This window comes from Lacerta agilis, chromosome 1, assembly GCF_009819535.1.
Source record: "Lacerta agilis isolate rLacAgi1 chromosome 1, rLacAgi1.pri, whole genome shotgun sequence".
NCBI classification, from domain to species: Eukaryota; Metazoa; Chordata; class Lepidosauria; order Squamata; family Lacertidae; genus Lacerta; species Lacerta agilis.
In genome coordinates, this window is record NC_046312.1 from 117,104,581 (window position 1) to 117,118,040 (window position 13,460).

The 13,460-nt window shown below is 43.8% G+C and overlaps 1 protein-coding gene across 1 annotated transcript in view; it reads left to right on the forward strand.

Annotated features, from left to right (window-relative positions):
- COL3A1 (collagen type III alpha 1 chain) overlaps positions 1 to 13,128 on the forward strand; it is a 96,080-nt gene extending 82,952 nt beyond the window's left edge. Inside the window, exons 40-51 of the mRNA XM_033168574.1 lie at positions 607 to 714; positions 1,695 to 1,802; positions 2,650 to 2,703; positions 3,085 to 3,192; positions 4,334 to 4,387; positions 4,481 to 4,588; positions 6,030 to 6,083; positions 6,241 to 6,348; positions 8,014 to 8,287; positions 9,237 to 9,424; positions 10,374 to 10,616; positions 11,929 to 13,128. Coding sequence (XP_033024465.1) covers positions 607 to 714; positions 1,695 to 1,802; positions 2,650 to 2,703; positions 3,085 to 3,192; positions 4,334 to 4,387; positions 4,481 to 4,588; positions 6,030 to 6,083; positions 6,241 to 6,348; positions 8,014 to 8,287; positions 9,237 to 9,424; positions 10,374 to 10,616; positions 11,929 to 12,075 — 1,554 coding nt within the window. The 3' untranslated portion in view covers positions 12,076 to 13,128. The remainder of the gene's footprint in view (positions 1 to 606; positions 715 to 1,694; positions 1,803 to 2,649; positions 2,704 to 3,084; positions 3,193 to 4,333; positions 4,388 to 4,480; positions 4,589 to 6,029; positions 6,084 to 6,240; positions 6,349 to 8,013; positions 8,288 to 9,236; positions 9,425 to 10,373; positions 10,617 to 11,928) is intronic.
- The last annotated feature ends 332 nt before the right edge of the window (positions 13,129 to 13,460 follow it).

Consider the following 13,460-nt stretch of genomic DNA (forward strand, 5'->3'; position numbering starts at 1 on the left):
AACACTGCAACCAAGCATGCACCACACTGTTCTGTTGACTACAATACAGTCATACCTTGGTTCTCGAACGCCTTGGTACTCAAACAACATGGAACCCAAACATTGGAAACTCGGAAGTAAGTGTTCTGGTTTTCTAACCTTCTTTGGAAGCCGAACAGCCAACGCAGCTTTTGCAGCTTCCGATTGAGTGCAGGAAGCTCCTGCAGCCAATCAGAAGCTGCGCCTTGGTTTTCTAACGGTTCTGGGAGTCGAATGGACTCCCGGAACAGATTAAGTTTGACAACCAAGGTACCATTGTATACCACTTATTTCAAGCCTAATCTCAATGAGAAGAGGGAGACCTTGTGGGCATCAGGGAAGATGGTCTCCATTATGCTCTTCTGCAAGGCATGGAGTGCATTTTCTTCTGTACAATCACTGCTCAGCTGAACATGTTCTGCAATAGAAACCTCCCCCCCCCAAGCTTCACATATCTCAGTAAGCCTCAAATGCCATTTTCTGCATCTGCATTTGTTGGTCTGGGGGGAAAGTTAATTGTCCAGGGTGGTAAATACAATACGTGAATAAATCCCATAAACAACTTTGTTTCTGTATTTATCTTCATAGGGTTTTCCAGGTCCTTCAGGATTGGGTGGCGTACCAGGGCAACGTGGTTCTGTAGGGTTGCCCGGCCCGAGAGGTCCATCTGGTGCCAATGGCGCACCTGGCGGAAAGGTAAGACACTATCCCGTTATTTTCCATTCTCCAAGTTATTTAACAGAACAAACTTTTAAAAAAGAAATTAGGTCTTGAAGTGATATGTATGTGTGTGAACTTTGTAAAGAAATGTGTGAGGGAACTGTTTTGTGGAAAAGTCTCCAGTTCCATCGAGTAAGTGTATTACATTCTGATCAGTGATTTCCTCCAGAGTTAAAAAAAACACATAATTCCATTTTAGTGTCAGTATCAGCAGTTTTGCAGTAACATAAGGTGACATTATGTCAGTGATGGTCAGGGTGGTGGGAGACATGGTAGCAATCACTTGCCTTCACTGAATAGAGTCCAAGGAGGAACAAGCTTAATTATTTACTGACAGACACAATGCAATACTGCTGGAGGCAGGAAGTGGCTGGGTCAGCCCCATGTGGGCAGCTTTTGACTAGCCAGCAGCTTTCAAGATGGCTGCAAGCTGGCATAATTAGCCTGTGTCAAGGGAATGGGAGGTTCCCCCCCCCCGGTAGTTTTGGAGTTTGCTTGTGATGGGCAGAAATGTTATTAAGCCCTTTTGCATATCCCATTGCTTTAAAGCTCTTGCCACCTCTCTACCCCTCTAGCAATGAACAGACCACACGCCCTTAAGTAAATTTAAAAGCTTTACTTACTAACTCCTAAGGTCTGATCCATGCATTGTTCCATGAAGCAGCAAGGAGAACACAGGTAGATTACTCTTGGGTGCCTAATACAGCATATAGTTTCGAACATGCAAGTTCAGATCTGTCCATCCTGGTGGATGACATAGTGAGAAGATAGAGTGAGGAATAGGAAAAGAAGCAGCTTCACTTTTTCCCTCAAGGAGAAGGGGTTTGACCTAGCTGAGTCTAGGAACAGAACTCTCTGGTCTTAACTTCTTCATGCCTACAATATCTCACATTTAGCAGGGTTGGTTTTTTTTTATGTCAGTGTGTCATTAATCCACCTGTTTTTTTCCATTGCAGGGTGAAGATGGCAAACCAGGATCCAATGGTAACCCAGGAGAACGAGGACCTCAAGGTCCACCAGGTCCATCTGGCCTAAATGGAGCACCCGGAGAACCAGGCAGAGATGTATGGAAAGAATTTCATCTTAGTTCTATCCTAGGGATAAGCACACACTACATGTAGAAATTTTGCCCACCTAAAATGAGACAAATTAGCCTCATTCGAACATCCTGTTGTACATCCTATTACAGAGACTAGGGAAGACTTGGTTTTCCTTCTGTAGGAAGCTGGACACTGGTTTGCACCCATGCATGTGCATTGCTTAATTTCTTTGAATTTGATTACTATAAAAGACAAAGGTCCTTACTTCCTGGGAGACCCATTTGTTGCTGTCACGTGGGTTGAGGGGAGAGCTGGACAAGCTTCCTCTGCTGTGTCTGAGCGGCTCTTGCTTGACTTTAGCACGGCTCATCTTGCACCCCTGGGGCCATTCAGCTGTAACAGCCGGCCTCCTGGGGGCAGGGACTCCAAGCAGACCAGTGAAGGAACCTCTCCAAACTGGTCTATGCCTAGCTGTTAAAGGCTTGTTTGCCCATCTTTATGCTTGGTTTCTCTTCACATAATTATGGTTTAATTCAGACTCACAGCTGAACATAAGACTAGATTCAACAAAGAGCATTGTGTCACAGATAGCATGGAAGTTTAATTTGTGATTCCCTGTTCGGGCATGCATATCAGTATGTGGTGCCGCATTCTTCTTCATGTGTGATGTGTGGGAAATCCCTTAATGAGTGAGAAATCTCAGAAAAGCAGCAGCAGCTTAATTTCAAAGTTAAACTCTTGGTAGAAATAGAACTCCCGAGCTAAATATTTCCTAAATGTTAAAGGATTTCTTTTAAGAAATCCAGTTTCTCCCTTTGCTTCAATCTTTTTATACTTACATTTAAAGCCTTCTTTCTCCCATGTTTCTCAGGGTAACCCTGGATCAGATGGTTTACCAGGTCGTGATGGGTCTTCAGGACCAAAGGTGAGAAGCGACCTAACCATCACGGTCATGTGTGCTCCTTCAGATCCCAGTGATTGTGGTTGCTACTGCTAGTCCTAATCAATACCTTGGTTCTTGAACTCAATCCATTCGACTTCCAAAACGTTCTCAAACCAAGGCGCAGCTTCTGATTGGCCGATTGACCCCAGAAACAATGCCAACAGCCGAAATGGATGGCCGGCTTCCGGAAAACGTTCACAAACCAGAAAACTTACTTCCGGGTTTGTGGCGTTCGGGAGCCAATTTGTTTGTCAACTAAGCTGTTCAGGAACCAAGGTACCACTGTAATAGCATTTGACTGGGTTTATGGTCATTTAGAAAATTAAATGAATTCCTCACATTGGCCATTTGTTGTCTCCTCAGGGTGATCGTGGTGAAAATGGTTCTCCTGGTCTGCCAGGGGCTCCGGGTCATGTGGGTCCCCCAGGTAATACTGGTCCAGCTGGGAAATCAGGCGAGAGAGGACATCCAGTAAGTGTGAAAACAATGCTGACTCCTATGTTGCCTTACTAGCATCTATGTGATAGTAAACTAGCAGGGTATTAACAGTATGCCATACTTTTCCCACCTCTGTCTGACACCACAAGGAAGGGGGGAACCCATCAGCAATACCACAGAGAGGAAGACACCTTTCCCAAGAGATTTAGCTTGCCCGTTCAGTGGATTTTCTTTGGGCGAATTGTTTCGAGTCGACCCCACTATCTAGCAATTGCATAATAATAATTAATAATAATAATAATAATAATAATAATAATAATAATAATAATAATAAATAATAATAATCATTGCATACCAAAACAGAATAGACCAGGGGTGGCCAACTCCCAAGAGACTGCGATCTACTCACATAGTTAAAAAACTGTCAGTGATCTACTGGCAGTTGATTTTTTTCAGAGAGGAGGTAAAACGTTGAACTTTTTTTTAGGGGAGCCACAGTTGTTCAGCTTCTTTGGGGGGAGCCAATGATCTACCAGTGATCTACCGCAGACGTCCAGTGATCTACCAGTAGATCACGATCTACCTGTTGGACATGCCTGGAATAGACTATCTGTAACCAGGGATTTTCAAAATGATTTAGTTAATTGTAATGTCATTTCCTTTGAAATGCTGAAAACAGTGGGAGGTGACCATGTTTCATACTCTAATGCTCTAGAACAGAATTTCCTCCACTGAAACAACTTGAATTTGATTTCTTCAACGACCTACCGCCATTTTTGCCGATGAGAAACCACTCCGTTAACTCCAGGGGCATACACCAACATGATCTGAGTGCACTGTGAAAAACTATACTGCATACAAAATGCTATTTTTCTAGAACAAGAGGTGCCGGAACTCACCATGAATACCTCCTTTCTCTTTTATAATGGCAATGGCACCCACCTGAGAGGTGCCGGAGCTGAGTTCCAGTTAGTTCTGGCTGAAAAAAGCCCTGAGCATACATGTTTTTGACAATCAAAGTCATTGAAGTTAATATTTGCTCATTATGTTTGATCACATATTTGGGAGCCTAATAGCTGAGATGTGAATGTTCTTTGTTTTGTGGCACATCCAGTTTGTATCCAGAAAATCGATGCTCAGCCTAGATGTAATCCTATGTTGTTGTTTGTTACAGGGACCTGCTGGTCCAGTCGGCCCCGTTGGCCCTGCCGGTGCCCGTGGTGCTCCTGTAAGTCTCTGCTTCAGAACTTTGTATGTTACTAGTTCTCATTAAACCCAAGTGTACTCTTATGAAAACTCTTTGTCAATATGCTTCTAAAAGGGCCCTGCGGGTGCACGTGGTGACAAAGGTGAAGCCGGTGAACGTGGCAGCAATGGGATGAAGGGCCATCGAGGATTCCCTGGTAACCCCGGACCCCCTGGTCCTAGTGTAAGTTTGCAGAATTCTCCTGCCTTCCTTGTGTAAGAGGGGGGAAATTCTGGATTCGCTTCATGACCCCAAAGTTAAGCACAATATTTAACTTTTACAAGAACGAAAAATATCACAAATGATCACTACAGTGCCTGGATTATCCACCAACTCATTTTCAATTTATTGTTTTGGCGGAGGAAACCAGGAGTGATTTTGGAGGCCTTCTGGAATTTACCACTCTGTTTCCTGAGCCTTCATTATGTTTCATGGAGGAAACATGCCTAGCAATATCACTCTGGAATATAATTATTTCATTTTTGTAGGAGTAAAGTTGAACCTTTTGGGATATCCCCATATCCTTGGAAGCAGTGCATGAGAGAAACTCCCTACTATTTTGTTACTGGCATTTGTAGACCACTCATTAATGGTTAGGTCACATTCAAAACAACAAAGAAATTAAAATGGCATTCCAGTTTTCTGATACCACATATGCACAATGGCTCTAAGCCAGAGAAAGTTTGTTGTACTTAAGCATCCTTGAAATCCATGTAAAACATATGTCACAATTAACTGAAGTGTCATTGATTTCAATAGGACTTAAGTTCAGCTAATTTTCTTTGATCAATGGAGCCATTGCTGAAATCAATAGATAATTCCTGAGTTATCTACCTTTAAAGCCACTGGTACCATCTATATTCTAGAATGGAAGCGTTCAAATTGTATTTAATTCTGAGAACATTTAGCTTCTAAACCATGGCTTATGGTCCCATACAAAACTAATAATGAAAATAGAGAAGCATTTTATTTATATTTGACCCTACCAGTGTAATAGCTCAGAGGTGGGGATCTTTTTCTGGCTGTCAAGCTAAGATTGTTGTCTCCCCACCCCAGTGGGCCACATTTGACAGCTATGCAAAGCCACCCCCCTGCCATTCACATGAGGTCATGATGGTGTCAGGTGATGCTGCACTTTGAAGCCCTGGTTTGCGGGACATCAAAGTGCAGCACAGAACTGTCGGAAAGCCCTTTTGCAAACATCTAGTTTTCAGAGATTTGAAGAGCAGTGCTGTAAGGGAGAAGTTCTATCCTATGGGAACTGCTTTCCCACTCCTGGAGCAAGGCATAAATCCATCCATCTCAGCTGGATGGGCAGGAGGAGCATGCCTTGCTGCAGCAAATGAACAATCAGGATTTCGCTTTAAGCTCCCAGTTTGTTCTTTTGAAGCCCCACCCTTACTTGCCCCATGCCTGATGTCATGCATCTGGTATTTAGAGAGGTTCTACCTTTGGAGTTTGATGTTCCAGTTAACTTGCATGCCTAATAGCTGTATATATATATTCATCTTCTGTGGATTGCCAGATTTTGTAGTGAATGCAACAATACAGGTGTTCCAATGTAAAGAAAAGAATGTAAAAAATGGATTTTACTAGGTCTACGTCATTCTTTTTTTTTTGACAGGGTGGATTGGGTCCCCAAGGTCCAAGTGGAAGCCCAGGACCTGCTGGTGCAAGAGTAAGTAACCTTTTGAATCTGTCCAAGCTGAATGCATGCTCAAATTATGGCTAGACGGATGAGAGAGAACTAACTTTCTTCTTCTTCTTCTTCTTCTTCTTCTTCTTCTTCTTCTTCTTCTTCTTCTTCTTCTTCTTCTTCTTCTTCTTCTGTTTAGGGCCCCCCTGGTCCAAATGGTCCACCTGGAAAAGATGGTACAAGTGGCTACCCAGGTCCCATTGGCCCTCCAGGTCCTCGTGGAAGCAGAGGCGAATCTGGCGCTCCGGTAAGGGAATCAGATCTCTTTGGGATAATGAAAAGTGAGAAGCATCATCTTGAAAGCTAGTCTCCATACAGTCCGGGAACCTAGCACAAGACTTCACAAGAAGGGAGATCAAGTTTGTGCCCAAAGGGATCTGAACAGCACTTCTCAATAAAGAGTGGTAAAAATAAAAGCTGCAGACTTTAGCCTGACCATGCTAAATTTCAGGCGAATGTCTTTTCCTTATGAGAGCTGTACCTGAGGCATGGCCACAGTTATGGCACCCAATCCTGAGTGTGGAAAGTAGGTGGCACTAAACAGACAGCTGCCTCCCTACAACTGGCCACATGCACAGCCAGTTACAGTGAAAGTGAAGGTGTCTACCCAGCTGGCCTCACTATTCAGATTTATTTAGATTTGTTGCTCGTAAAGCTCAAGCCAGGTGACAGGAGGTTCCTGCGTAGTGCGTATTTCATCAGTATGACGATGAAATAGAATGGTTAATAGAATAAAATCAGGGGAGTCTTAAGCATATGTGGTGCCGGGGTGCAAAGATCCGCCCGGCGCACACACACACACACACACACACACACAGGTTGCCCAAAGTTGTTGGCCTGTTTTTAGGAGGGGACCCCAAAGTTGTTGACAGAGCCCAGCACAACAGCAGTCAAGTGTAACAACAGTTGAGCCCGAGGCGGTGGCGGTGGCGGCTGAGCGAAGCCGGGCGCTTCGTGTGAGCAGTGTGCGCTGGGAGGGCCTCTCAGCGGCCCGCCAATCCCAGGCGCACAGGAGGGCAGGACCGGCCGGCTGCCTCAGCGCCTCGCTCACCCGCAGCAGAAGAGCTGCGGTGCTCTGACGGGCTCTGCTCTGCTCAGCAGTGGCTGTCGGCTCTTCCCAATCCCCAGACTCAAAATCTCGGCCCCGGACTCTTGGCCTGGCGACCCTGAGAGCCAGCGCCCGGTTGCCCTGCACCACTGGTGCCTATGGGTAAGATGGCCCTGAATAAAATAAAATAAAATGATAATGATTATTATATCTGCTGTTACTACTGGGTGACACTGAACAAGGCACAGTTATGGACCGAAATATCACTGGGGAGAGGACTAGTCTGAAACATTTCCTATCTAAATACCCCAGTGGCATGTGGTTAGTGGACTAGGGAGACTAGGCCAGTCCCCTAAATGTTCCCAGTAAATAAGCGTATTAAAGTATTAAACTCTATCGCCTCCTTCCCAAAGCTCAGGAAGTTTCTGCCCGGCTTAGGGAGGGAGGCACGATGCTCCAACAGGGTTCAAGAGCCTTTTTACCACCTTTCCAAAGTCTGTCCGGATTTGGGAGGGAGGCAGGAGGACTCCAACATCCCATCAGAGGCCTGGCACCTACTTTCCAAAGCCCAGAAAGTATCTGCCCACCTCAATCTCCTTCACAAGCTGGCGTCTCTGGCCCTAACTGTTCAACTATGAAAAATTTTACCTCATGCCACTGAAATTGCCACATACAAGACCAGATCAAAGATAAGCTTGACTAAAGGATTGAGTCCAACCCTCTGTGGAGATTATGAGTATGGTGTCTTGCAGCACAAGGCTAAAAGTGCCAGGAACACTGACGGGTCCTTTTCATTGAGTGTACAGGTGGACTAAGGTACATGTGCATTTTTGAGTTATGGGCAGGGCTTGTTTTATTTTGTAGGGTCCTGCAGGTCATGGTGGTCCTCCAGGGCCTCCTGGTCAACCTGGAGCTCCTGGTCCATGCTGTGGAGGTGGTGGCCCAGAGAACCTTGAAAAAGGACCATCCTACTACAGAGACCAGCCAGATGAGGACAAAATAGTCATGAGCGATGTTTTAACATCACTGAAGTCAATCAACAACCAAATCGAAAACATCATTAGCCCCGATGGCTCACGGAAGAACCCAGCTCGGAACTGCAGAGATCTGAAGTTCTGCCACCCTGAATTTAAGAGTGGTATGTTCATTTCTATTCTGATTTAGGTCATAGAGAAGTCAGTGCAAAATATGCAGTCTCAAGGAAAGAAATGGGCATCACGGGGGACACAGAACTGTCCCTGCCCCGTGCCCCATATATCACTTTCCCCTCTCTTTCTGGTAAAGACTAGTAATATAAAATGTGATGCTCCTTTGGCACACTATGCATTTCTTAATCAATGACAGCAAATGATGCTGCACAATGTAATGCTCAATGTAATCATATTATAAATTTCCATGAAGAGGGGAGAAGGAGGGACCGACTAGTCGCTGATTCCTGCACCTGCCCTTATTAGCCACAACAGGAGGGAATTAACTACATTAGCTCCAAGTCTGGAATAGTTTCAGGGCTGGATTGCAGGCAAATTGTGGAAATAATAGGGCTTGGGATCTTATAACTATAACCTATAATGTTTGGTGTTTTATTCTGTTTCTGTATATGCTGGAAGGTGGCCAGAGTGGCTGGGGCAACCCAGTCAGATTGGCGGGGTGTTGTTGTTGTTGTTACCAAAGTGCTTGATGTGCCTGATAATGAAGAAATGTGTCAGGGGGATGTGTAGCTGTTATTCAGTTAAATTAGACTTTGAAGGAAGTGTAAAGATTAACAGTACTAAATATGTCAAAACAAAATAAAATAAAAAATTCCTTCCAGTAGCACCTTAGAGACCAACTAAGTTTGTTCTTGGTATGAGCTTTCGTGTGCATGGTATCTGAAGAAGTGTGCATGCACACGAAAGCTCATTTTGACTATGGCAGACCAACACGGCTACCTACCTGTAACTAGTACTAAATATGATTCAGCAAATGAACATATAAGTGTAGAGTAATGTTATCATTTTAGGTTTGCATTGTTCCCAAAGTAACCCCACAAGGCAGCAGAAGCCTTTGGCATCCAGGTTAAAGAATGCCCCTTTGCTTTGTCACTTTAGGGGAGTACTGGATCGACCCCAACCAAGGTTGCAAATTGGACGCCATTAAAGTATACTGCAATATGGAAACTGGGGAGACATGCATCAGTGCTAATCCTATGAGTGTTCCAAAGAAGAACTGGTGGACAAGCCCAGGACCCGAAAAGAAACATATTTGGTTTGGAGAGTCTATGAATGGAGGCTTCCAGGTAAGAAGAACAATGCATCTCCACCGCCATTGTTCAGCCCAGACACTGCGGTCCAGCACCGAGGGCCTCCTGGCGGTTCCCTCGCTACAACAAGTGAGGTTACAGGGAACCAGGCAGAGGGCCTTCTTAGTAGTGGCACCCACCCTGTGGAACGGCCTCCCACCAGATGTCAAGGAAATAAACAGCTATCTGACTTTTAGAAGACATCTGAAGGCAGCCCTGTTTAGGGAAGTTTTTAATGTTTGATGCTTTATTGTGTTTTTAATATTCTGTTGGGAGCCGCCCAGAGTGCCTGGGGAAACCCAGCCAGATGGGTGGGGTATGAATTATTATTATTATTACCATCATCATCATCATTATCATCATCATTAATATTATTATAATTATTTGGACAAGCAAACCTTGACTGGAGAGTGTAATTCAATTGCTTCTCAAGAAAGCTAATTCTGTATCCATTTCTATTGAAATGGAAAAAAAAAAATTCTCTTCTCTCCCAACCACCACAGCAACTTCCATGGCCCTTGCCATTTTTATCAGATGTTTATTGCACTGGTAGTGCTGATATTTTTTGATATTTTAAAATATAATGTTACGTGCATGGGTATCTATCTATATTTCCAAATTTATACTCTCGAATTTAAAAGGGGGGGGGGGTGTACTGGGCGAAGACATTGATTGGAAAGATCCATAGCCTTTCCAGTTTGTTGATACACCGTCCAAAAAAATCAGGGAACAACATTTGCCAGCTCTGGAGCTGGTATCGTTTTTTCACTTTTATTTCCTCTCCATTGTTTCCAATGGTGGTGATGGGGTGGTGGTCATTAAAAAATGGGGTAAACTCTTCCCACCTTGTGGCAAGAGCCCAGCATGGCTTTGGATTTGGTGCACCGACTGCCTTTGCAGTCTACAACAGTCTACAACAAAAAAGCCTTTTGTGTTTGCACCACAGTTCAGCTACGGAGACCCAGATCTTCCAGAAGAAGTTGCAGATGTCCAGCTGGCGTTCCTCAGAATTCTTTCTAGCCGAGCGTCTCAGAATATCACCTACCACTGCAAAAACAGTATAGCTTACATGGACGAGGCCAGTGGGAATGTGAAGAGAGCCCTGAAGATGATGAGTTCTACCGACAGCGAAATCAAAGCGGAGGGAAACAGCAAGTTCACATACACTGTCCTGGAAGATGGCTGCACTGTAAGTAAACAGAATCCCAGCACTGCGAAACAAAATTGAGATTCGGCTCATTGTTCCATTATGAAATTTTGGTTTCGCAAACCTGTGCTCACTCCTAATCCTGTGCTTTTTAAAGAGCCTTAAATTTATAGTTATAGCGTTCGATTGGGTTTTATAGCGCAGAAGAACTTTTGCATTTTCCCTAGCTGACTATAGAGAAGCTGATCAAAAGAGTGAGAAGTGGAAGTAAAACTTTGGTGCAATGCTTGCTAGCAGGATGGCAGAAACTTTGATTCAGGCTTCCACACATATAGTTACGTATAGACATCTCATCCTCTTCACTGAGTGACCAGTGACCAGTGAGCTACCCCCAGATCAGGTTGGACTGATGGATAAGGCTATCAATGGGAATGGCAAGGCTATCAATGACTACAAGTCAGGGTGGTTGTGTGCTACTTCCTTTATCAAAGGCAGTATGCCCTGAATTCTACTTGCTGATGATTAATACTACTGCTAATAATAATAATATACAGTATTTTTCGCTCCATATGGCGCACCGGACCATAGGGCGCACCTCATTTTTAGAGGAGGAAACAAGAAATTTTTTTATGGTTTTCCTCCTCTAAAAGCCCTAGTTTTTGGGAGGATCAGCTAAATGTTTTGCAGCTTTCTTTGCAAAGGGAAAAGCCCTGGTTTTTTGAGGATCAGCTAAAGGTTTTGCAGCTTTTTTGCAAAGGGGGGGGGGAAGCAAAGCTCCTTTCGCAAAGGGGGAAAAGCAAAGAGGAAAAGCCCCGTTTTTATGGGGTTCAACTCACATTTCTGCAGCTTCTAAAGGAAAGGGAGCCTTTTCTACAGTTTCCAGACAGATAATCTAATCAGCCAGTCACATGTTGCTGGGGAAACAAGCAACCTCCCTCTGCAGCGCATTCAACAATGGAGGCCTGGGCAAGGGGGCGGGGCTGAACTCTTATCTCTCTCCCGATCTCTTGCTGATCAGCTGCTGAGCGGGGTCCTTTCAACACCTCTTTTCTCTTTGTAAAATAAAAAGCATGATCCTCTTTTGGCCCCTGGGCAATTCAGCTCCAGGGACCACAATTCGCTCCATAAGACGCACAGATATGTCCCCTTACTTTTTAGGTGAAAAAAAATGTGTCTTATGGAGCGAAAAATACGGTACATTTTCTCCCTCACATACGACTCAGAAGTCTGGGGGAAAGAATCACAATGGGTCGCTCATACTTCCTCCTTCACCGTGGAAGAGCCTGATAGATGTTAATCCAAAGTGTCTCTAATCAAACTTTTTAAAAAGCACTTTCTGCTTTGCATTTCACAGAAACACACTGATGAATGGGGTCGAACAGTCTTCGAGTACAGAACACGCAAGACAATGCGGTTGCCGGTGATAGATATCGCACCCTTCGATATCGGCGCTCCCAATCAAGAATTTGGTGTGGACATTGGCCCGGTTTGCTTCTTATAAACCCGAGAATCGTGCTCATTCCGAACCCCAACAAACAAATTCACACTCCCATCTTTGCTCTTCTTGTCTTAACCTTGTCAGCTATTAAGAGTCAAATCAACTGTATCCCAGTTATTTATTTGCAAAAAACAAAAACAAAATTCTGAAGAGAGGGAGGAAAGAGATAAATTGACATTAAAAAAATACCATTTTCTTATTTTGCTCTTTACACAACATGCAACAAAATCCCTTCTGCTCTGTTTTTCTTTCACCAAAATTGGAAAAATAAAACCCTCCAAACAGTATCTCCATGGTGCTACATTACAACTTCAACACTCAAAACTGTAATTTTAATTGAATGCTTGCCCACCAATCAAGCACTGACGGATTCCAGCATCCAAGTTTGCCCTCCAATATAAGATGCAGTTCATAAAGCTAGAAAGAATTCCCCGTTTCAACTACCTCAACATGGACAGAAACTGGGATGAGTTTGATGATTCACACCAAGAAAACCAACTCAAAAGATGTTGGAACCAATGAATACATCTGGTCAGGTGGTTATGTTTCTGTACTGATTATTGATGAACAGATTACACTCCATCTGAAGAAGTGAATGCCCCTAGTGTCAACAGACTAATATAATTTTATTGCTGGACTGCATTGTGTGATTTTTATTTTTTATTTTAACCGGGTGCTCCTATACTTTCCTGTCATTGCTGGTCAAGACCACTAAAATTAGGGAAGTGTAAAAAGATTAATGTGATGGTGCTAGTTGTGTGATTATTATTTTTTTCACTTCTAAATCCGCAAGCCAGGTTTATTGGCTTGCGTTAAAACATCAAGGCTTGACAACAATTGCAAATGTCTCTCATCAAAAGTCGTATCGTTGGTAGGCCATTGCTGAGGGCTTTTCTTCCTTCCCTCTGTAAAAGTCAATAAAGATGCAGAATCGTGAGCTTCTTTTGTCACATTAACACATTCATAGTGTTGGAGGTTAACCATCTTTGTAAGCTTTTATATGGTTGTTGGTCTTTCCCTTACAGAGACACATAATAAAATATTGTAATAAAACTCTAGCGTTGCCGTTTATGTGTCTTGCTAGATAAATCTCTTTCTGTGGGTTTCATCAACAGTGAATTTATGAAAGGTTGCTCTATTTAGCATGATTATCCTCTATTTCTTCAGTGCCGTCCAGGTCAATGGCATTTGACAGAGGAGCACGGCAAACTAGGCAAGATCTCCGAGAAGGAATTTTACGATCTACATTTCAACTGAGGAGCAGGGTGGGGCAGAGGTTGAATAGCGGGGGCGGAAAGGGGGTAAGTGCAGCTTGGCTAAGGATGGGAGCAGATAACGTCCAAAGGGGAGGAATTTGAAGGGAAGAGTTATTGTTGTTCTTGAACAAG